The 22584-nt window shown below is 45.2% G+C and overlaps 2 protein-coding genes across 2 annotated transcripts; both read left to right on the top strand.

Annotated features, from left to right (window-relative positions):
• The first annotated feature begins 252 nt into the window (after positions 1-252).
• LOC124706633 (mitochondrial proton/calcium exchanger protein-like) lies at positions 253-10782 on the top strand. The gene is made up of 15 exons (XM_047238314.1): positions 253-366; positions 2675-3334; positions 3453-3765; positions 4111-4257; positions 4368-4456; positions 4539-4631; positions 5344-5470; positions 5760-5824; positions 5909-6080; positions 7757-7972; positions 8047-8094; positions 8219-8365; positions 9460-9542; positions 10126-10241; positions 10328-10782. Exons 2-15 carry the CDS (start codon positions 2736-2738, stop codon positions 10411-10413), a joined length of 2301 nt encoding a protein of 766 aa, XP_047094270.1. The 5' UTR covers positions 253-366; positions 2675-2735; the 3' UTR covers positions 10414-10782.
• Positions 10783-13542: 2760 nt separating this feature from the next.
• LOC124706634 (probable E3 ubiquitin-protein ligase LUL4) lies at positions 13543-18719 on the top strand. Its single transcript, XM_047238315.1, has 4 exons — positions 13543-13999; positions 16057-16549; positions 16654-16781; positions 18479-18719. Exons 1-3 carry the CDS (start codon positions 13575-13577, stop codon positions 16765-16767), a joined length of 1032 nt encoding a protein of 343 aa, XP_047094271.1. The 5' UTR covers positions 13543-13574; the 3' UTR covers positions 16768-16781; positions 18479-18719.
• The last annotated feature ends 3865 nt before the right edge of the window (positions 18720-22584 follow it).

The raw sequence follows: 22584 nt of genomic DNA on the forward strand, positions 1-22584 counted from the left end.
TTTAAACTTTCTATTATTCCTCATGATGAAGTGAAAATAAAGTTATTATATTCATCTCTTTCAAGTAATGCTCGCAAATGGTTTGTTCGGAATGCTGCACTTCTACTTGGGCCAGGCCCATAGGAAAACCACTCGTTTCCGCCCAGCCCGGTCCGCGCGGCGCAACCTGGCCTGTACCTCTACGGCGCATTCGCCCCGACTCCCATTCCTTCCCCATTTTACGCCGCCGCTCCTCTTCTTTTCCCCATTGAGGCCTTCCCGACTGTTCCTGCGAAGCTCCCGGCCCTTCCCTCCCATCCCCCACCGACGAAGGTGGAACTGCAGGTCCGGCGGACGGCGGTCCGGCGCGCCTCCAAGTCCGTGGAGGTGATGCCCCCAACTCCGCGGAGGTGAAGCCCCCTTCCTCCCTCCTCCCCACGGTTCTGTTTACGGCCGCTGTTTCGCTTCCGTTTCCTTCCAGTTCGCGTGGCCAATCTGAGACGCCAGAGCTACATCGGCGCGGGCGGGGTTCGATGCTAGCTAGGGTTCGGCCCACGTTCGCACTCATGCTTGCGCGGGTGAACCCCATGAGATATCCACCGTTAGATGTTTAGGGTTTTGGCTGTGGTTCGTGAACTTGCTCCTGCGGGTAGTCTGTCGCAGATTCGTACTTGTCGTGATGCTTGTGGCTTGGCTTGTCCATTCTATGTACCCGCTTGCTCGGGTTGTCCATGATTATTTTCTCGTGTTGGATCCTGTTTCGGCCCCAAGTGCTTGCGCAACTTTTTGTTCGCAAGGGGTTTGAGAATGCTTGCCACGTGGTGAGTGCTTGAGATTTGTGTTTAGGCCCCGTTCAGAATGATGCTATGTGAAAGACCCGGCCATGGTAACACCGACGCACCTCTTATTAACGGCCCAGGTTGCCCTTTTGTTTCATATATATTCAGTTGTGCGCTATGCACGATGGCATGTCAAACCTAATACACTCTCTAGTTGTTAGCCTATGAATGATGGCATGCTGTATCTGATGTACCTTACTAGGTTGTTATTGGCCTAAGATTTGTTTTGGTTGTTGAAACATTTTATGACATGTTGAATTTTATTTGATATAGTAATGGGAAGATCAGCCACTTGATGTGGTTTTGGCTGCAGGGTCAAATATGCATTAGTGTAGTGTAGGGTCAAATGTTCATAATCAGTTGATCACATGACACTGGTGGATCATCGTTGTGATATGACAGTGGTATCATGTTCATTTCCGTGAATGCAACCATTTAAATAGTAGCAGCATCATTTATTTACTTATATAACACATGTCTTAGTTTACATAGAAGGATGACCTTGGCTGGACCCACATCATGCTGATGGCATGGATTGTAAGTGTGGTGGTAATTGTAGGTTGGGAGAGACATGTCTAGGATTTCAAACCTACACTTCGCCTACCAGGTCCACTGCGGCCATGATACAAATTGCTTAAACCAGCTTAGGCTGCGGAGAGCCCCTTTTTAGCTTGTAACTTTATCTTCAAGGGACTATTTCTCCAGACAACCTTCATAGCTCTATCGAGGAACAAGTTGCCTGGATACTTCTTGTAGTTAGGCACAATCATAGGTTTAGGCATTGCAAACCACATCCACAGAATGAACTGCACCTATTGCTATTATACTGTGGAGCTTACCTAACCTCAGTTGCTTCCATTGAACTGCTACTCATTGTTGAACTAAACTATTACCACTGTATATTTATGTACATATTTTTTTTGATCTCTGGATAGCCCTCAGGTTCATTTTTCAATTCACCGGCCTTTTTGCAGCAAAATTAGTTCAAATGGGAAAATGTCTGTTACTGATCATAGTGTATTATTTCTCTTTTTCTATATTTATTACTCCCTCCCATCCCAAATTAATTAACTCGGTTTTGTCTAGATATGCATGTATAGACAATTCATTTGGGATGGAGGGAATATTAGAGGTGGAAGTTAAAAGGATAGAGTTATTTTTCTTAATGCAACCATGTCTAGAACAGATTTACTGTTAATTCACGATTGCTTCAGAATCTTGTCCTTGAACTGTTAGTAATTTTCATAGTGAATAACTATAGTTACAAAGTTGTACATCTAAGGTGAAGAATATAGATTATCATGAAATCTTCTTGCCAGCACCTGCGAATATACTTGTAGATATCGGGACATCTTGGGATTGTGAGTGCAGAATCTTGTGGCCAAATTCTGAAATACGCAGCTGTATACTTATTTTATTCTGCTGGCTATTGGTTGGAGATTGTACTATTTCTTAACTCACTTGGATCAGAGCTGATTATCTTACAGCTTGGCCATACACAATTTGAATGACCACATTAATATTTGATTCTCATTTAGGACTTGATGTACTACTGCTCACTGTGCTGACATGTCTTAACCATCACACCTGAGGAAATCCTAGAGAACTGACTATTCTTTTGTTAGATCTGAACCGTTTACTTTTAGCTGGTTAATCTAAGCCATTAATTGTCTTATGCTTTAATGATATAATAGATTCCCTTGATTTCTTGAAATGAATTGACTAGTGTGTCTGGTAGTGTGTTGCTATGGTGGTTGTTATTATTTTTCTTAATATATACATTTTATTTTGTAATTTGTTGTTTACCCCCCTTTTACACATTCATTTATACTTATGTTTCAATCGGATCTCTTCAGGGCTCTGCCTGAAAAGGCATGACCTTTGCCTTCCTATTGGGAAGGTGAGCAGCAACCAAGCATGGCTTCAAGGGCGATCATTAGGAGAAGAAAGTATCTCTTAGATCATGTTAACAGACCTATCCTCTCGTCTTGCTCCTCTTCATTCCAGCATGGAACATTTGGTCTCAATGCTGAGTCAAGAATCGGACAGCAATTTCTTGAGCAAAGCTTAGGGGCCTCAAAGTCTGAGAAGGAGAAGGAGCAGTATAGTGTCAATTTGGCCAAGGGGGGTCTTCTAGGCTCTGATAATGGGCTTCTGCGCCGTCCAGCTCATGTGATTTCTCTCTATGGTTATGGAATTGGAAGGAATGAATTTGCACTGCCTTTGGGAGCTAAAGGTTTGTTGCAGTCAGTTCGCAGAGCATCAACTGCTACTGCTGGGCAACCTAAGTTGGATACTGAAGAACAGAGTGATGACCAAAACCAGAATAAAAGGAAAAAGGAGGCATCCCCAGAAGAATGTGATCAGGCTGTGGAAGGCCTAAGCACGGCAAAAGCTAAAGCCAAAGCCAAGCAGGTGCAAGATTTGCTAAAGGCTGACCAGTCAATCGTAAAAAAATTCTGGGCAAGGCTTCTGGGTATCGGCCCGGCTCTTCGAGCTGTTGCTTCAATGAGCAGGTCTAAATTCTTTTTCTTTGTACTCAAACCTTCAGTTTTAAGACAATTTATTTGTTTTCTCCATTTTCTGTAAACTTTTACACGTATGAAACTTATTCCGCTGTGTTCATTTGTGTAGAGCTGATTGGGCTACAAAACTGAAGCATGGGAAAGACGAATTCATTTCCACACTGCAGCATTACTGGCTAGGAACAAAGCTACTCTGGGCAGACGTTAGGATTTCATCAAGATTGCTGGTGAAACTTGCTGGTGGGAAAAGTCTTTCTAGAAGAGAGAGGCAGCAGCTCACCCGTACAACAGCAGATATCTTCAGGCTGGTACCTGTTGCTGTGTTCATTGTTGTCCCATTCATGGAATTTCTACTGCCAGTGTTTCTTAAGTTGTTTCCAAATATGCTGCCATCAACTTTCCAAGACAAGATGAAAGAAGAGGTTTGTGATTTAGCCACTTGAATTACTAAATGTGTTAGTATTATTACATTGTTTGTCTGTTAGGGCATTATATTCTTCAGCATGCTTTTATGCCACTGATGGTGTATGTATGTCAGGACATATGGCACATAACTATTTTGCCCTGTTCTTTCATCAGTACATGTGCAATGCAGTATCATTATGATTCCATGACTTGTTTACCCTGTTGGCGTCCATGTCTGCTGATACAACAGATTTTTGTGTAGCATGTTTGAATCAGCCTCCTAGTTTCATTTGTATGAAACCACCAACAATGCTACTTCGGTGATTGATTGTCTCAAGAATGTAGCTCGCTTTCCTGTGCAGGAAGCATTGAAAAGGAAACTAAAAGCAAGGATGGAGTATGCAAAGTTTTTGCAAGATACTGCAAAAGAAATGGCAAAGGAAGTTCAAACATCACGTAGTGGAGAAACAAAACAGACAGCTGAAGATCTGGACGAATTTTTAAACAAGGTATCACTATCAGCTCTATATAATTCAATCAATGTGTCAATACATTTCAAAACTTATATTAGGAATTCATTTCTTCTGTTCTTGTATAATTTACATCAAATTTCAATCAGGTAAGGAAAGGTGAACGTGTATCCAATGATGAGATCTTGGGCTTCGCCAAGTTATTTAACGATGAACTGACTTTGGATAACATGAACAGGTTAGTCGTAATGTCAATTTGGAATATTCTTGTAAATTCAGGATCAAAATTACGCCAGAGCTGATCCAGTATATTTATGCAGAGCGCGCTTGGTAAATATGTGCAAGTATATGGGTATTCGACCTTTTGGTACAGACCATTACTTGAGGTTCATGCTTCGCAAAAAGCTACGAGAGTAAGTATTTTATTGCGAAAAGATACACTCTGCAATTGCTGATTTAGAAGTGACATGTATGAAAATGAGGAAGTTATAACTGGAGCGTTAATTAGCTTGCATCTGTTGCACCTACGCATTTTCTGTTACGTGTATATATTACTGGTATGGCCAATGCTAGTGATAACCCATGATGGGGACTAGGTTTTATTACCATTTTCAGATTCACCACTCACCGGACAATCGTCCAGATTAGAATTTCAGGTGGATACTATAATCTTGTAATTACATATATGTGCTGTTAAATGAGTACAGAAAGAGAGACTTTGTATATGACTTCTACTAGCAAACTAAGTGAAGTAATTTCAGGCAATGTTTTGCAACATTTTATTGTTAATTCATGCACGAAGATGACACGACTAATGGTTTGCTTGTCTTGGTGCTTAGTAGACGTCTGAAATCATGCCAATTGTATCTACATTTGAGACTCTGCATTCGAGTAGATTTAACATGTGCTTGAGTCAAACAATGCTTAACATTCAGCATCTATGTCTGTTTACTGTACTTAAGGATAGCCTTCTATAACTCTGTTATTGGATTTGCAAGTAGATTTTTCCCTTCGTCTTGCTGCTTTACAGCTTTAGACATTCACTTCAAGTACAACATCTATTTTTAGAATCGTAGTGTAAAATGTTGCTCATTTTCTTTGGTATTGATCCTCTAATCTATGCAGCATTAAGAACGATGATAAAATGATTCAAGCGGAGGGTGTTGAGTCTCTTTCTGAAGAGGAGCTCCGGCAAGCCTGCCGTGACCGTGGTCACCTTGGTCTGCGGTCAACAGAAGAAATGCGTCAACAGGTTTGCTAACATTATCCTGATGATACACACACAATTTCAGAAGAATACCTGTTTGTTTAGTAGTTTTGGCCGCCTGCAAGTACATCTATGTGCTATTCAGTGTTGTGGTTCCTTAGTACTTGTCCTAGTAGTTACCTTGTTCTTGGAGTATTACAGTTCAAATTAATTACAGTTTAAGGTTAAGTGCATTGCCTTTCACCATAACTTTGTGTCAATTTTTTGTACTGTTACCTTGTAAAGGATATTAAACTATGCTAGCAATTCCTTACAACTTTATTTTTCTGTCCAGCTACGAGACTGGTTGGATCTCTCACTTAATCGTGCTGTGCCATCTTCCCTTCTCATACTTTCAAGGTAAACTTGGTTGATATATGTCTTACTAGCTACAACGGCTCTGTTTGCGCTTGCGTACTTATTCATCTTTTCTAATGCTGTCAGAGCTTTTACCCTGTCTGGGAGAATGAAACCTGAGGACGCTGTTGTAGCAACATTGTCTTCTTTACCAGATGAAGTTGTGGATACAATTGGGACAGTATTGCCATCTGAAGATTCAGTTTCTGAGAGGAGGAGAAAACTGGAATTCCTTGAGATGCAGGAAGAACTTATCAAGGTATGTACACATCAATTGGATGGTTAATATAAAATTACCATTGTTAAGATTATGTACTGGTTTACTTCGTTCGCCAATGCAACATGATACTTGGCGTAAGTATGAAATCCACACTGGTAGTATACTAGTATGTGTTGCTAACAAGCCTAACACATACCTTGAATTATGTGTCCTGTGCTCATATTTGTATTTTTAGTTGCGTGGGGCATGTCGTCTTGATTTTATTAATTTCCATCTCTTGTTACTTCAGAATTTTATTAATCGGATGTACTTCGTTTTTCTCTGATACCCATGGCACATACACACCCTGCATTGCCTCACAATTTGGAATGTATCAATGGTTGTTTAATAGTTCTGCCATGCCCTTGTTCTGGATTGAGCCTCAACAGTCTCACCTGTTCAATGTTAATGCTTTCTCATGCAATAGATGTATTAAGAAGATATACATGGTTTATGCTATTCCATGGTATAACTAGAAGATGTCTAGTAGAAAGAGCATAAAACAAAAATGATGCCGTGAAATAAAGTTTTGTCTGAACTCTTGATATCCCTGTATTTGTTACATAAGGTCTTGTGTATTCTCAACTATCAACTTATCATATTATTTGTACCACTTCAAGATTTACACGTAATGATGATTGAGAATTGGTGTATTAGATCCTGTTTTTTTTTTTGGTCCGATGCATATCTAAAAGAAGCAGTAGTCTGGATGTGAGTGGATGTGTCTAAGTGCCCCTAAGGTTCCGAGAGCCTGTTTATATGTTTGTTGGATTTACTGTGTAACGATAACTTTACTGATGTAACGATAATCACATAAGTGTCTGATGATTGTAGTTAAGATTATGTACTCCCTCCGATTCATATTAATTGACTTCAATATGGATGTATCTAGAACTAAAATGTGTCTAGATACATTCACATTAGAGTCAATTAATATGGACCGGAGGGAGTAATAATTATCACTAGTTTTTCAGCTACTGTAGCCAAATGACCTTTTTTCGAACAATTTATCTGCTAGAGAATTGAGATATAAGAAACAATGATAGAGCAATTCAAAGCATTGAAAAATCTACGGAAAACTCTGTGGATTGGGTAAGGCGGGTACCATGGGCGGATCCAACATTCCTCCAGCCCGGGCAGCCGCCCAGCCTTGCTGGCGGAGAAACACCTTGTCACACAATGTTTTATACTCCCTCCGGTTCAAACTAATTGTCCAAAAGTGGATGCATCTACACAAACATGTCTAGATACATCCATTTTGCGGCAATTATTTTGAACTGGAGGGAGTAGCAGTTTAGACAAAATAAAATGATACAGTAGTCATGTTTGCCCAGGCTTCTTGAAATTTCTAGGTCCTTCATTGGATGGGGTACAAAAGCTGCGAAAGCACCTCCTGACCAGCTTTTGCGGTACAGCAGTGGGGGAATTTGCTTATAGACAAGCCACAAATTTAGTTTACGTAAACAAATTCTTTTTAGCATAGTGCTGCTAAGATTGAACTGCTTCTGACTTCCCGTTGTTTGATTGTAAGTTTATAATGTTCTTACCTAATTTTATCATTTCTTCATTGCTGCCTAACACTGAACTGTTACCTGTTTATTTTAACTTTAGCATGATGCTGCTAACTTTGAACTCTGATCCAGTTATTCTAATGCTTTCCTTATGAAAATATTCAGGAGGAAGAGAAGAAGAAAGAGAAAGAAGAGAAGGAAAAACAAAAGAAGGAAGAGAAGGCAAATCTCAAAGAACCAGAGGCTGCTGAAGAAGATTTGGCTTTAAAGGAAATGACTGAGCCTACTGCTAGGGAAGAAGAAGAACTCAGAGAATCTAAACATGACAAGGAACAGCTCTGTAATATCAGTCGGGCATTGGCTGTGCTAGCATCTGCATCGGTATGATCCCGTCAATCTGCATTTTCTATTAGTACCGTACTCACATAATAACGTCATAATTACTTATATTGCAGTCTGTCAGCAAGGAGCGTCAAGAGTTCCTGAGCCTTGTCAACAAGGAGGTACGATTTGAATTTGTGAAGTGGAGTTAGAGGGACCATTATCCATACAGCAATCTCTACTTTGCATACATATGTACTGCTCTACTGTGGAGGCTTAGCAGGGCTTAATTGTTGTGGAATGCAGATAAATCTGTATAACTCCATGCTTGAAAAAGAAGGCACAGAGGGTGAAGAAGAAGCTAAAAAGGCATATAAGGCTGCTCGAGAGGAGTCAGATGACGCTGCAGAGGTTGCTGCAGAAGAAAAGGTCTCATCAGCGCTGATTGACAAGGTATTTGTTCTTCCTTACATCTAAAGCCTAAGTCCATAACTCTGGGTAAATTTGTACGCTACTTGCCCGGCTTCTGTCATTTGGCAGTGATTAGCTTGAGAAGTAGAAACAGTCACATCATATGAGGACAGTTCTGTCAGCTAGTGTTTTACTCTTTTTTCTTCATTTTGGGAAATGAAGGGCAGGCCTGGCGCAGTGGTAGAGTATCTCCAATTGTGTCCTGGTCCTGCCTAGAAATACCCTTCGCCAGACCCCACAACGTGTGGGAGCTTTCAGCACTGGGCACACCCTCTTTATTTTGGGAAATGGCTACATTTGAAATAGTTTCCCCAACATTTACAGAAACTATTACTTTCTACCTCCCGAATTAGATGTCACATATTTGTCTAGATTCACATGTATTTGTATACTAAAACGCGTATCTAGACGAATCTGCGACAAGTAATTTGGGACAGAGAGTATTATTATTTGTTCGCAGACTGGTTTGCAAGGTATTGAAACTAAATAACCTCTACCCCTTTCTCACCTTGTCACAATTACATCTGGCAATCTGCATTGTACTTAGTAGTATACTTTGTTTTTCTGGTAACCAGTGAGAGTGGGTAATGCCAGTATTCGGCCTAGAAGACCTAGATCCTATGCCTTGTTGGTTGGAGATAATAAGCAGAACAAACAGATCTCTTTATTATAAACCGTGTCCTCAATCATTCAACTTTGATCTGGTCCCGGCCTGCATATGGCATCTGCTTGATTACATTTCCACCTTTACATGTCCATTCGGGATTAAAATGTCAAACATCTACTAAGTTATACTACACCAGCTGGCTACTGTGTTCAAAGCATATGATGTCTCACATTTTGAGATTTCACTTTTCATCTTCAGTTTACTCTCTTGTGATTAACTCGTGTCTCGTTAACAAAGTTACACCATACATAGTTTAATGATTGATTTCTATGCCTACATTTGCCTTCTCCCAACTCTGTTAGTTAAAGAGAGTTTCTTTGGGGCAGTTACAAGTGATGGTGGTAATCTATACATTATGTTGAGTACTTTTATGGATTAGTTGTTGACATATATCTTTGCTCTGGTCTAGGTTGATGCTATGCTTCAGGAACTAGAAAAGGAGATCGATGATGTGGATGCACAAATCGGGAACCGCTGGCAACTGCTTGATAGGTATGTCAATCACATAATTTTTTAGTTGTTTCATATTGAATGCTATTCAGGCTTCAGCTAGTGCATTGTGCTGCTGGTGAAATTCCTCTGTAGTTGAACCATCATTAGGATTTGCTTGGATAGGGAAGGTTAAGACTTCCAACTGGAAGGGATTGTTGTAGTCGGAGTTCCCTATTAATCTGTAGGGACTGAGCAAGATCATTGGGTACCCACACTAGCCCTGCAAGTGGTAGTTTTGTTGTCCATCACACTTTCTAGTAATTCACCAACCTTTTCCACTTCTTAGCTGTCTGTTACTGCTACGGGTATGTCAACACGTGTTGTCCCTATACTGATCCAGGGTTTCACCATTTTAGTTTGCATTGAGATTTTACACCATTATAGCATACATCATTGGCTACCTCCAGAATTTTGTTTTGGATTTTATAAAACTTTGAAATATGAATTTTGATTTTTTTAAAATAAAATGCCACACTCCTCAATATCTAATTTATCCAACGTAGTATATAGTATTCTGTTAAGATGTTGTGTTGTACTTGGAGCATGTTTCGTCAACATGCTGAGCCAATTTACACCTTTGCAGGGATCATGATGGCAAAGTGACTCCTGAGGAAGTAGCAGCAGCTGCGGCTTATCTCAAGGACACCATAGGGAAGGAAGGCGTCCAAGAGCTTATCAGCAACCTTTCTAAAGACAAAGGTCCTTAGACTCACGAGATATCTCGTTCTTTTCATGAAAACACACATTCCCCACATTTTCTAACCATTTTTTTTGTGCTTATGCAGAAGGGAAGATCCGTGTGGAAGACATCGTGAAGCTGGCATCTCAAACAGAGGAAAACAATGAAGATGAAGAGGAATCACGGCATTAGTTGAAAATGCGCTTGAAGACATTTTTTTGCGTGTTGAGAGGTGCAACTATCATTTCAGTCCAGGCAGGACCTTCTGAGTATCTCAATACTCCATTGCCATGTGTATAGATCAAAAGACAAGACGGCCATTTTTTTGTGCCACTTTGGGTTTACTCCGGTAGAGCGACTAGTTACGATAACTTGCTGCGAAGATGATGACATGCATATACTTAGGCTCTGGTCTCGTGGATTGGCAGGTAAACTGCAACCGAGATTTCAACTGGTTGCTATGGAAGAGGAAATACAGTGCGGTTGAACCTTGGAGTTGGGATGCTACCCAACAACCTATGAACTTTAAATCTATTTCAACTTCTGAGGCTCCTGATTTAAGTTGTGTTGCTTTGTTACAGTGAGCCATTTGCATTCACTGTGTTTCTCGTTGGTTCCTCAGCTTCAACTGCCCTTTTGAGTTTTACGTTCTATCATTGGCATTTGGTCCTATTCCAGTTTTCGAGTTGCATTTCTAATTTCTTTCTCTTGGGAGCGAAGGAAGTTCGTAATGACCCTTGTGGTAGCTTGGAACTCGTACATCTTTGTCGACAAGCTTTATCTCTTGCCGTTTCTCTAGACTGAAGATACTTTATCACTTAGCACTGGACCCTGGTAGGTCCTCACTTAGTCGCTAAGCTCTTGGGTCTTGTCAGTGTCATCACTTCAGTTACCGGAAAGTGATGGCTCAAAAAGGTCGCCCAACACCAAAATGTCTGAGGTGTAAACTGTGTGCTTGACGGTATGAAGTGGAGGAGCAACATGCAACAACTAAGAGCAGACATTGCATCGGACCTCCATTCGCATAATGACCGTCGTCTTCCGGGTTTAGGTGAGAAAAAAGGACCCCCATTCGCATAATAACCGTCGTCTTCCGGGTTTAGGTGAAAAAAAAATGCCAACCTAGACACCGCATTGGATCCTCATACCAATTTTTTTCTTCTGCGTCATCTAGTTTCGTGCCGTGGAAACTCCCAAGTTTCCGGGTTGGCGAGGCTGTGCGAGCGCGAACCCCATCTTCTCCCCCGCGTTAGTGCGAACGAACATTCAGCTCCCCCCTTTCCTTCTTTCGCCCCCGATTCCACTGCCTCCGCCCCTCTCCGACCTCCGCTCCGGCGCGCTCGCACCAAGATGGAAGCCCTCAACCCGTCGCTGCTCGCGGACCAGGCCGCGCCGCGCGGATTGATTCCACCCACCGCAGCCGGATCTAGCACCGACGCAGCAGCCGCCATCGCGGAGCTCGTGGTCGACGCCCCGCAACAAGCTGTCCTCCCCAACAACAAGCGGAAGCGGCTGGGGCGGCACGTCGTCGCCGCTCCTCCCGCTGTTGCTGCCCCTCCCGCACCCGCTCCGACCAAGCGGGTGAAGAGGCCGGCCAACAAGCCACCGGCGCAGAAGAAGCTGGCGCCGAAGAAACCCGCTGCGAAGAAGCCAGTCACCGCCAAGATGGCGTCGTTGACAGCTTTGACGGCGGCGATGGCGAAGGCGTCGTCGGCATCGGCTGCTACGCACAAGGTGGTCGACGAAAGTCCCGCCGTTGATGTTGCGCCGGAGTCGTACGTTGACATGCTCAACGAGGCGTCCGTCGACATCGATTCGCCGCCGCTCACGGATTATGGTGACTACAACGACGACTTGGAGGAGGGACTCGAGGGCGATGAGTTTGGGGAACAAGAAGAAGGCACCGACGATGATGAGGAAGATGATTTGGAAGAGATAGAAGAGGGGGCGTTTGATGGGGCGGTGGCCAAAGCGAAGGGGAGAGCGATCCGGTCCGGCAACTACACCGAATTTGAGGACGTGATCTTGATTAGGGCTTGGGAGGTGGTTTCGATGGTTGCCGTAATCGGCACCGATCAAACCGGCAAGAGGTATTGGCAACGCATCAAGGACAAGTTCTTCAAATTGATGCCACCTCTCTCTTCTACTCCAACTCGCTCCTACCGTTCACTCCAAGGACGATTCAAAATGGAAGTTGAGGGAGCAAGAAGCGCCACCACCGAGGCATAAGCTTGTCGAGTTGGAGGATGTGGAAGAGGATGATGTGCTTGAGACCAAGAAGAACAAGAGGATGCTGGATGGAACATAGATGGCCAAGGACCAGATCAAGAAACGAGGAGATGCCGCAACATTGTCTCTCAAGATCGATGTTATGGTCAAGTCCAAAGAATTGTTGGTGATGAAAACTTTGGAGGCAAAGAAGGAGATGATGGACATGAAGAACAAGGAGGAGGAAGCAACATGGAGCATGCTCCGGGAGGATGCAAAGCGCAAGACCGTCATCGAGGAGAGGGGAGCACGCGCCGAGGAGAACCGGGCCATGGCGGAGCTCATCGCGGCGGAGAATGCGACTATGATGATGAACCCGACCGAGATGGATGAGTTCTGTCTTCAGTGGTGGAATCAGGCGAAGATGGAGATCTTGACGCGAAGGAGGGAAGTTGCACGCACTACCATGGCTGCCCGAGGTGATGATGGTATGGCGAGTGGTGGTGGCCATGTGGATGCGCCGACAAGCGAAGCGACGGTGACGCTTGATCAGTCTCCTCCTTGATGATGTTATGTTTGATCCTCTTTTGGTATCGTGTTACATGTATGATTGGGTACTTTGAACAATCTATTTGCATAATTATGGTGCTACATTTTAAATTTGTCAGATGATTTGCATAAACGCAGTGTTTCCGGTTTTTGTTTGCGGGCTGGAAAATCGTTGCGCAGACTTCGAAACACGTTCGGGGTGACCTGGATACTAAGTATGTAGGGTTTTCGGTTTAGTACGTGTGGTGGAGATGCTCTAAGTAGGTATTGGTAACAAGATGCAGGATTGTTTTCAAAGGAAAGTAAAGATGTCCCAATCCGTTAACTATGCGTCGACGGTGACAAGCGAAGCAGCGTTACCCCGTTGATGATCGCAGCTAGTCGCCGTTGCTAGCCCGTCAGAGACAGCTCCTCCCGCAACCACCTCCACCGCGGTGGCGGATCTTGGTGGTAAAAACGTCTCGCCGGAAAAAGTCAATCGGAGTCGTCTCCTCCCCTGCGTCAACTCTACTCCGCCCTACCTAAGCAACCTCCTCTTCCCCGGCCCCCCACGCCTCAAATCCCAACCCCCGCCTCACCCTGCTCCTCCTGCCGCCATGGGCGGCTCCTCCTCCAGCCGCCGCCGCCGCGACGACTACTACCAGGCCCCGCCCCCTCACTACGCCAACTACCCGCCGCCCCCGCCGCCGCACCACCACCACCCGCCTCCCCCTCCCCCTCCCCACCACCACCACCACGGCCCTCCCCCTCCACCACCCCCCTCCGCCGCGGCCTACTACTACCACCAGCCCCCGCCCCCGCACGCCTACGGCCCCTGGCACCCCGCGCCCCAGCCGCCGCATCTCCCGCCGCCGCCGCCCGCGCTCACCGGCCCCCCGCCCCAGTTCGTGGGCCACCAGCAGGCCCTCAAGGTCAAGAACGACGTCAACCTGCGCAAGGACACCATCCGCCTCCTGCCCGACCCGGAGGACCCCGACCGCCGCCTCGTCTCCTTCACCTTCGACGCCGTCACCCACGGAAGGTCAGTCCGCCTGGGGAAAAAATCATGTGTTCGTTATCGCTACGATCTACTATCTGTGTTAGATTTGTTTCGCTGGCCTAGAACTCTAGATTGTGCCGCAGCTGGCTGCTGCTGCCAGTTGTTGACCTGCCTGTACTGTAGGCTGAACATTATAGTTGCAGGACAAACGCTTCTTACAATTCCGATGCTACACACAAAATTTCACCTATGTGAAAGCCGCAGCTCGTCTTTGATTTAGTGGATTCTAGTACGTATTAGTAGGATCCAAGCAACTGTCATTACAGTTGGAGGGTAACTTCTCAGTACTCCCTCCGTCTCAGTTTACTAGTCTCCCACCTATCCCTAGGTCGCCAATTTGACATATATAATTTAAATTATATAATGCAAAAATTATATCATTAGAAAATAGAACATCTAAACTTTCTAATGATATAATTTTTATAGCATATAACTAATGCTAACTCGATCAAATTTGCGATCTAGGGGTACGCGCACGCCTAATAAACTGTGAGAGAGGGAGTATTGTGAATCAGACTTGTTACTAAATCTGAATCGAAGAGTAGAAAAGGGGCAAGATATAGGCACTGGTCAAGTGGTATATCATAAATCTGAAGCAAAACTAAACCTGAGCATTCCCGGTTTAGAATGGTTTAGACACGTTCCTCAAACCAGCCCGTCAGTGGCAGGTTTAATTGGATTGATTTGGTTTACACCGTTTAGTTAGGAGGTCATGCAGCGGGTTGGTGCGGGCTGGTTTGCCGGTGTATGCAGTTTTGGAACCGGGAGGGGGGCGGCAGACGGCCAGGAAAGGACCAGCGGCGACCGGGGCGGCGGCGGACAGCCAGGACGGCAGCGGCCGGGAGAGAACATGCGTCCGGAATCGAACGGCCGAGGCGGCGACGGACAGCCGGGACGACGGCGGCCGGGAGAGAACAGGCGGCCAGAATCGGACGGCCGGCAACCTGAATCGGACGGGAGGCGGTGGCCATGCGCATCGCCTGAATCGCACCAGTCACGACCGTGCACCTTCGCGGTAGTCTGCCAGCGCTGCTCATGGCGAGCAGCACCAAGGCCTGGCGGTTTGTGAATGGTTTCAGCAGGTTCAGCTGGTCTCAAACCAGCTAACAGTTATGCTCACGGTTTCAATCCCGAAACCAGTTAAACCCGGTACAAACCGTATATCTGGTTCGGCGTGGGTTGGGCTCATGGTTTAACTGGTTTGACACCAAACCATGAACAGGCTTGAGCAAAACCTTCTAATGACATGGGTCATCTAAAACTTAAGAAGTTACAATCTATGGAGGACTTCTGGAAATTTACTACACTTCCAGCTATGCTACCTTTTTTAATTACTCTAGCATAGGTGGAATATAATGCAGTAGTTCCAACGCGTGTGTACTTGACACACCGAGTTGCTATAAAATCTATTCCACTAGGAAAATGATTGGGGTTGTTCAGACCTCTAACCAAGTTGTTCGCTTGATTTCCAGCTACCGTTACTGCAGCATAGATTTGTTTTGCTGGAATTTTCCAGATTTCGTAGCAGCAGGCTACTGGCAGTTCTTGACCTGCCTGTAGGCTAAACATTATCATTGCAGGACAGACTCTTCTTTGAATTTGGATGCTACAAACATATTTCACCTATGTGAAAGCTGTAGCTCGTCTTCGATTCAGTGAATTCTAGTATTAGTAGGCTCCAAGCAGCTGTCATTACAGTTGGAGGGTAACTTCTCAGTATTGTGAGCCAGGCTTGTTATTAAATCTGAATCAAAGGGAACAAAACGAGGAAATAGGTTGGATCATTTAAGACCTAACAAGTATTTTTTTACAGCACTAAAACTTAAGAGATGTAAGTCTCCTGTTAGTATTTCCTTTTGAATAACTGCAGCATAGGTGGATATAATGTAGTAGTTCACATGACCACTTGACATGCTGACTTGTTACGAAATTCATTTCGCTTGGGGTTGTTGAGACCTCCAACCAAGTTGATTGGTTTATTTCGAGCTACCATTATTGTCTAGCGACCATAGTTGAACGTTTCTTTTCCCCATTTGCAGCTTACTTATATACTACTTCGCCAAGGAAGGAAAGGACTGCAGTTTCTCTTCGGTGTATCCAGACTTACAGACACCAACAAAGATACCTTTCGAGAAAGGCCTGGCTCAAAACTACGTCCAGCCCTCTGGCTCTGGCATCGACTTGGGATTCTTTTCGCTGGATGAGCTTTCAAATCCTTCAGAGGAAGTGTTCCCGCTGGTTGTCTACGCGGAAGCTTGCCCGTCTCCTGAGGAAGGTGGTCAGCCAGTGAACTCCACTCGGGCACAGATCACTCTTGCTGTTATAGAGAAACATAACGATGACCTCCAAGTCAAAGTTATCAAGCAAATACTGTGGATTGATGGAGTGCGATATGAGCTGAAAGAAATTTTCGGGATTGTCAACTCCACGGAAACTGATGTTCCTGATGCTGATGATGATGACGCGGGAAAAGAATGTGTCATCTGCTTGACGGAGCCAAGGGACACGGCTGTTTTCCCATGTAGGCATTTGGTAAGTACAGGATTCGTTGTAGCCTATAGTTCCGCTTCTGCTTTGCCAAACTTCACTTATATAAGTTTAATGCTGTTGTCTGATTGACGTCCTATCTTTTACAGTGTATGTGCAGTGGGTGTGCACAAGCTCTGAGTCTTCAGTCAGATAAATGCCCCATATGCAGACAGCCTATTGAGAAACTAATAGAGATCAAAGTTAGAAGTCCTGAGCCGTAAAGAAGACCTTGCTGGTATGGTTGTTGCCGCATTCTCTTGGTTATTTCCCATATCCTTCAAGATGTCATCTTTATGGATTGTTAACGCAATCATTTTACACTTCAACTATATCTGTTGATTTTCTGGTAGTTATCTAGTCATATCCATTACCTAGGACATGAGACCAAGTGATAGCTTGGTGGTATACTCGTTGAAATTAACCCTTGTGAAATTTCTGTAAGATGCGTTGATTGAGCTAATTTTAACATTGCACATCTTTTCTATATGGTGTTAACTTTATAATTGTCGTGATACACTAGGTTTTATTTGGCTCAGTTTCTGTTGATATATCTGGTAGAATAGCCTATTAATTCTTTTAGACGCAGCACGCAAATCAAAACATAGTTTCCTCGTTCATCATAACCCTGGTGCACCGTTACTGGGTTCCTTGTTGAAATTCAATGTGATGCACCGCAAACCCAAGCGTGTAGTGTTCTAGTTATCCATGAAACAAAGGCATCACTACTCTGCTCAGGGTGCACCTGCAGAGATTAATATGGTGAAAGATCCCTTTACTTGGGAATCTAATTCATATTTAGTTATTTTATTTGTTTTTCTAATACAACCTGATGGCAGGTTTATCTTATCCAAAGAAATAATACGGAGTAGTTGATTTATCTTTGTTGTTAGATAAAGAACGTACCCCTCGGGCAATGAGTTGAGGTTCATATATATAGGAATCTTGCTGTTGACAACATATCTGAAGTAACTCCACATTTTGCCTCATTTTTGTACACATTATTGAACAACAGTCATTGCATATATGTCTATATTATTGTAACTAAATCCATTACTGTTTGTTGGTCTACTCCTGAATCACATAATTGTTTTCTTAAATTTTTAGCTTGTAGAAATTCCTATACTTTTACCGCCTTTAGTTTTGACGGAACTGATTGAACTAGCTCTTCAGAAAGTGTTTAAGATAATAAATTTAGCCTTTTCAAAAATAGATGGTATATCTACTATTCTCACTGCCTTGTTAATTTTCTTGATATGTTTATGCTGTGTAATCCTCATTAGTGGGCCTGAATCATTATAAATGTTTAATGATCATTTAAGTACCCGATGCACCAGTAGACTTATTTCATCCTTAATGCAAAAGGTTTCAACCACCTAGTGGAGGATCATATGTGGTAAGTAGATGCAGGTGTAATTCAGGTGTTGTGCATTGTACAGTTACATCAAATGGTCGATACTTAATATAGAAATGTTAAAAGTTAGGTGTAATGTTTTACATATGAATTTAAGATCCAACATTGCTCTATTTTTGCTTATATGTCGAACCTATTGATGTAGGGGAGTGTGCTATCTTGAGTGGGTGAAGTGCATGAAAGACCTTACCTTTATGAAGTTATAATCTGATCTGACGTAGATGCTAACCTTATTCATAAGGTTTTGCTCACCTCTTTGTACATATGATGTTCATTCACCGAAAGAGAATACTTTTGTTCCCTTTAATTTGGTGTATCTGAACTCTCGATTACATAATGGGATGTTAGCAGACCAAATGGTACCATTAAAGCTATAGCATCAATTTAAATTCCCTATATGGATCATCAAAGTTCCACCCCAACTTTTTCTTTGTGACTTCTCACTTTGTAGTGACATTTCAGGAATTTGAACTGGCTGAAAAAGTAAGATTATTTAATTGTTGTTTGTTTCTGATTGCCAGTATGCTCTACATGTGGAGGATCTGTGAATAATAAGCTAAAATGGTGGTGCATGGGAAGCTTCATCAGCTGGCTGTTGTTTCCCTATGTTATGATTAGCGGGCGAAGGGACACACTGCCTTTGTCCTTGGAAAATCACGAAGTGTAACTTGTGAATAGTACCGTCCATGTCCATGCATCCAAAAAATGTAATGGTGTATTGTGCCTGTGAATCCTGTACATATTGAGTGTGGGTTTTCGCTACTTTTTTGCGTCTGCTACCTGTTTCGAGAGCATGGACGTATAGAGACTGCTTGGTTCACTGCTTCAGTCCGTGGAATATAGCAAGAGAACTGAAATATGCTCAGCTCGTTGTGTGTGAATCCGTCTACTTATTCTGCTATATGTTTGTACGTGGTACACTTCAGTGTGCAGCAAATATGCTTCTGAATCGTTTTGGAAAAACTCATACGGAGTAGGTCGGTTTGAATCTAAATTTCTACAGTTCTTATTCTGCATTGAATTGTCTCTCTTTTCTTCCATGATCGTGGGACTTAACACTGACTTGTGAGCAGCAGCAGTAGCAACTGTGGAAATTAAAAAAAAAACGTTTGGAAAGGAACATAACTACATGCAAGTTTTACGAATTTATCTAGATTCAACATGAACGAGGATGAAGAGTAGCAGCAGCGCACATGAACGTTGGGCAGCTTCTGCTTGTCTCTTTGGATCAAATGACTTCAAAAGAAAAGTTTGCGGGATTTAGTTCATTGTGAAGTTTTATATAGAGACCATTTGGTCCAAAAGACATCTCAGAGAGAAAAGAAACACCAGAGGCATCTCTGATTTGCGGTATTCTCGTAGCACATGGATACAAAAAAACTGGGGACTAGTGTGATATGCCTCCTGGGACTCGTTTCAAGGAATGACCAACATCATATGAAAAATGAAGGATCTGTACAAAGGAAAAGGTGTAATGAACGGAATTTCATAGAAAACATAGTGCAACGGTGCGTTACAGAAAAAAAAACCAAGGATTTGAATCCTACAGGCCTTACAGGAAGAAAAAAATTTAGAAATCACATTATCCTCCAAAAGTAGCAGGAATCAAATGATTCATGTGGACTGGAATCTCAGCAAAATGTCGTGGGACCCCTACGATACTAATAGGGCATTTAGGAATTAGGATTCAGGTCATATAAAATTCCTGCAAAAATGTGCGATATTATTCGGGAGACATGGCCAAATCTCAGAGAAAGAGCAAGAAAACTAAACTATAACATGTATTCAATCTCTGTAGAATGCTCTTTCTGTATTTTTGTGGTGCAACCAACTAATTCGTGCTATTAGTTCCTAGCGCTTTCGTTTTCTGCAGAGTTTCATGCGCCGTCGCGCTTCGTTTCTCTATTTTTGTTTTTTTGTTTTTTATTTTTCTAATTTTTTTATTTTTTCTAACTTTTGTATAGACTGTTCCTATCCCGGTGATACCACTCGCCCTGTTATGGCTTGATGGAATCTAGGGATTTGTCCAAATATTAACCGATTCTCCCGTACCAATCCTCCAGATGTAGCCTGTTTTAAACGTTGTCACTCCCGCTATTATGCTTTGCCACGTAAAAAATGAACCCGATTCGGTCCTGCCTTCAGTATATCTCCGTCCGGATAGTATTTTGCCCTCAGGACGTGGGCACAAAGTGATTCTGGGTCCAAATAAGTCTCCATACTTGTTACGCCAACATTGCAAGGTTAAAAGATTGAAAATCTCTAAACCCCATGCTTCCTTCTTTCTTTGGGTAACATAGCTTCCACCACATGCCGTGTCCGAGAACATATCACCATACATTGGCACTTCATCCCGTAACCAACACCGAGAGATGCAAGCGGGTCACCGTCACGGTACCCACTAGTAATAGTATTTTTTTTCTTCTTAAAACATAAACTGCGTACCATTTTCCAAAATAATGATTAACGTTTTATAAAAGATGAGAAGTTAAATGGGTGCACTTGTTATGTTGACCCAATTGCATCCCTGGTGAGTGAGAACAACGTTGCCACGTTGGGCGACAAAATTTGACGTTGGAACCCCTACAGTGCCCTGCCGACTGCCCACGCACGCATGGCTCCGTTGCAACTTGCGCACAGCTCCGCACACCCTGACTGCGAGTACGTACCATGCCCGATCCATCCATCCATCCATCCAAGCTGGTCATGCTTGCCACTGACAGCCTGCGCAACGTGCGCAGCTAGCCTTGGGGCCTCTACTTGTCGCTCGTCGGCATCCGCGCATACATCCAATCCCAAGGCCGTGGCCCGGCGCACGCAGTACGTCGGCTGTCCCAACCTCCTGGAGGTGGATGGAGTGCGGCAGCCGCACAGGCGCGGCATCACCATTCACCAGTCGTTTCCGTTGCGTTCCATCCCGTCCAAAAATATGCAACGCAACGTGGTCGTTACGCCGTACCCCTTCCCGTGGCCGTACGCTACGTACTCTCCCCAGAACTAGAGATAGCGAGTGGCACGGGAGGGCTGCCGGCTGCCCCACCCAGCCCAGTGGGAGGAGCCGGTGGACGTGGAGCGCGCGCCGCCTACCGATCGACGATCGAGTCTCGGTGGTTGATCCAATCCACCGTGCTCGGGCGTTCCGGATAGGAACCCAGGGGCAGCGGAACGTGGAATGGATCTCCCCCACCTCGTCCCAGCCCATGATCACCAGCACCACCGCCGCCTCTGCTGCAAGAAACAACAGTGCAGACCACCAACGCACCTACCTAATCGCGAATTTGGGTATACTTAATTAGTACAACTCCATTTTTCTACAGTATATAACAACAGTACTCCATGTTGCTGGGTTTAATGAAAGCAACGGCAACTAGGTGCGAGACATGGCCAGCCTTTCCTGAACGGTACTTCTTCTATATATTCGGATTAGAAGCAGCTCAGAGCATCTCCAGTCGCGTCCCCCAAACCGTCCCTCAAAGGGATTTGGGGCGCGCCGGACAAAAAAAGAGTTCCAGCCGCGTCCCCCAAAGCCCATTTTTGTCCGGCGCGGCCCGATACGGTGTCCGGCGCCCCGAGCCCGTCCCCGTCCCACAGGGGACGTTCCGGGACGCCGGACACAACGAAAGCGAGGCCAACCGACGCGGGCCCGACCCGTCGGCGGCACGGAAGGCTAAAACCCCGTCGCCTACCTTTGGTCAAGCGACGTTAATGGCGTCCCTGTTTTCCCGAGGCGACGCGGGACGCGTCTCGTCGTGCATGGCCGCGTGGCCGTCCGCGCCGGAGTTATTGCGTGCAACCACCTGCCGCCGCCGGCTGTTTTAAGACGCCCTGCGGTTATCGCCGCTCATAATCCTTCTCGTCGCCGCCGCCTCCCTCCCGGATCCTCTCCTCGCCGCTCAAAAAATGTCGAGCTCGTCCTCCCGCAAGATCGTCGCGGCGAACGGCTCGGACGCGGCAGCCTCACCGTGGTGGAGGCGTGGGCGCCGTACCACGCCCGTATCCGGTCCCGCCGGACATGCGGCGCCAAGCGGCGGCGGGCGGGAAGATGGCCGTGAACGGCATTGGCGTTCCGCCGCCGCCGAGCCGAAGACGGACCAATGGAGGGACGCCATCAAGGCCCGTCGGGCTCAACTCACCGCCGAGGAGCGGTTGGATCCGACGTGGGCGGTCAACGACAACGACGCCGGTGGACGACGTACTTCCGGGCGAAGTACGACGTCGAGATGCACAAGCACCGACAACCTCGTCGGCGGCCCCAACAGCCGGAACAGGGAAGGCCGCGCCCGTTCGGGGCGTTCCGGGCGCGCCCTCGAGAACGTCATCCGCGGCCTCCGCAACGGCGCTCCAAGGCCGGAGATGCCGTCGTCGCCGCCGCCGTCTCCTCAATGGCGCCGGAGGAGGACGACGTACTCGTCCTCCTCGCACTCTTCTTCCTCGGGACCGGCGCGATCGACGCCGTCCTCGTCGTACCGGTCGGCGCCTACACCGTCCCCAAACGGGAGGTCAAGGAGGAGCGGCGACGCCCGTCAACACGAGGCGTGGCGGTAGCGGCGGCGGCGGCGGCAAGGGAGGCGCGGCGGCGCCTCCTCATCCCGAGCCGGAGGTGAAGGAGAGCCGGAGGAAGCGTCGC

The sequence above is a fragment of the Lolium rigidum genome, chromosome 4, assembly GCF_022539505.1.
Source record: "Lolium rigidum isolate FL_2022 chromosome 4, APGP_CSIRO_Lrig_0.1, whole genome shotgun sequence".
Classification (NCBI taxonomy): Eukaryota; Viridiplantae; Streptophyta; class Magnoliopsida; order Poales; family Poaceae; genus Lolium; species Lolium rigidum.

Excerpts from the sequence above, each read along its gene's own strand:
- LOC124706633 (XM_047238314.1), top strand. The coding sequence starts at position 2,736 with ATGGCTTCAAGGGCGATCATTAGGAGAAGAAAGTATCTCTTAGATCAT. Across the intron at positions 3,335-3,452 it reads GCTGTTGCTTCAATGAGCAG|AGCTGATTGGGCTACAAAAC; the intron begins GTCTAAATTCTT and ends TCATTTGTGTAG. Across the intron at positions 10,242-10,327 it reads CAACCTTTCTAAAGACAAAG|AAGGGAAGATCCGTGTGGAA; the intron begins GTCCTTAGACTC and ends GTGCTTATGCAG.
- LOC124706634 (XM_047238315.1), top strand. The coding sequence starts at position 13,575 with ATGGGCGGCTCCTCCTCCAGCCGCCGCCGCCGCGACGACTACTACCAG. Across the intron at positions 14,000-16,056 it reads GACGCCGTCACCCACGGAAG|CTTACTTATATACTACTTCG; the intron begins GTCAGTCCGCCT and ends CCCCATTTGCAG. Across the intron at positions 16,550-16,653 it reads TTTTCCCATGTAGGCATTTG|TGTATGTGCAGTGGGTGTGC; the intron begins GTAAGTACAGGA and ends TATCTTTTACAG.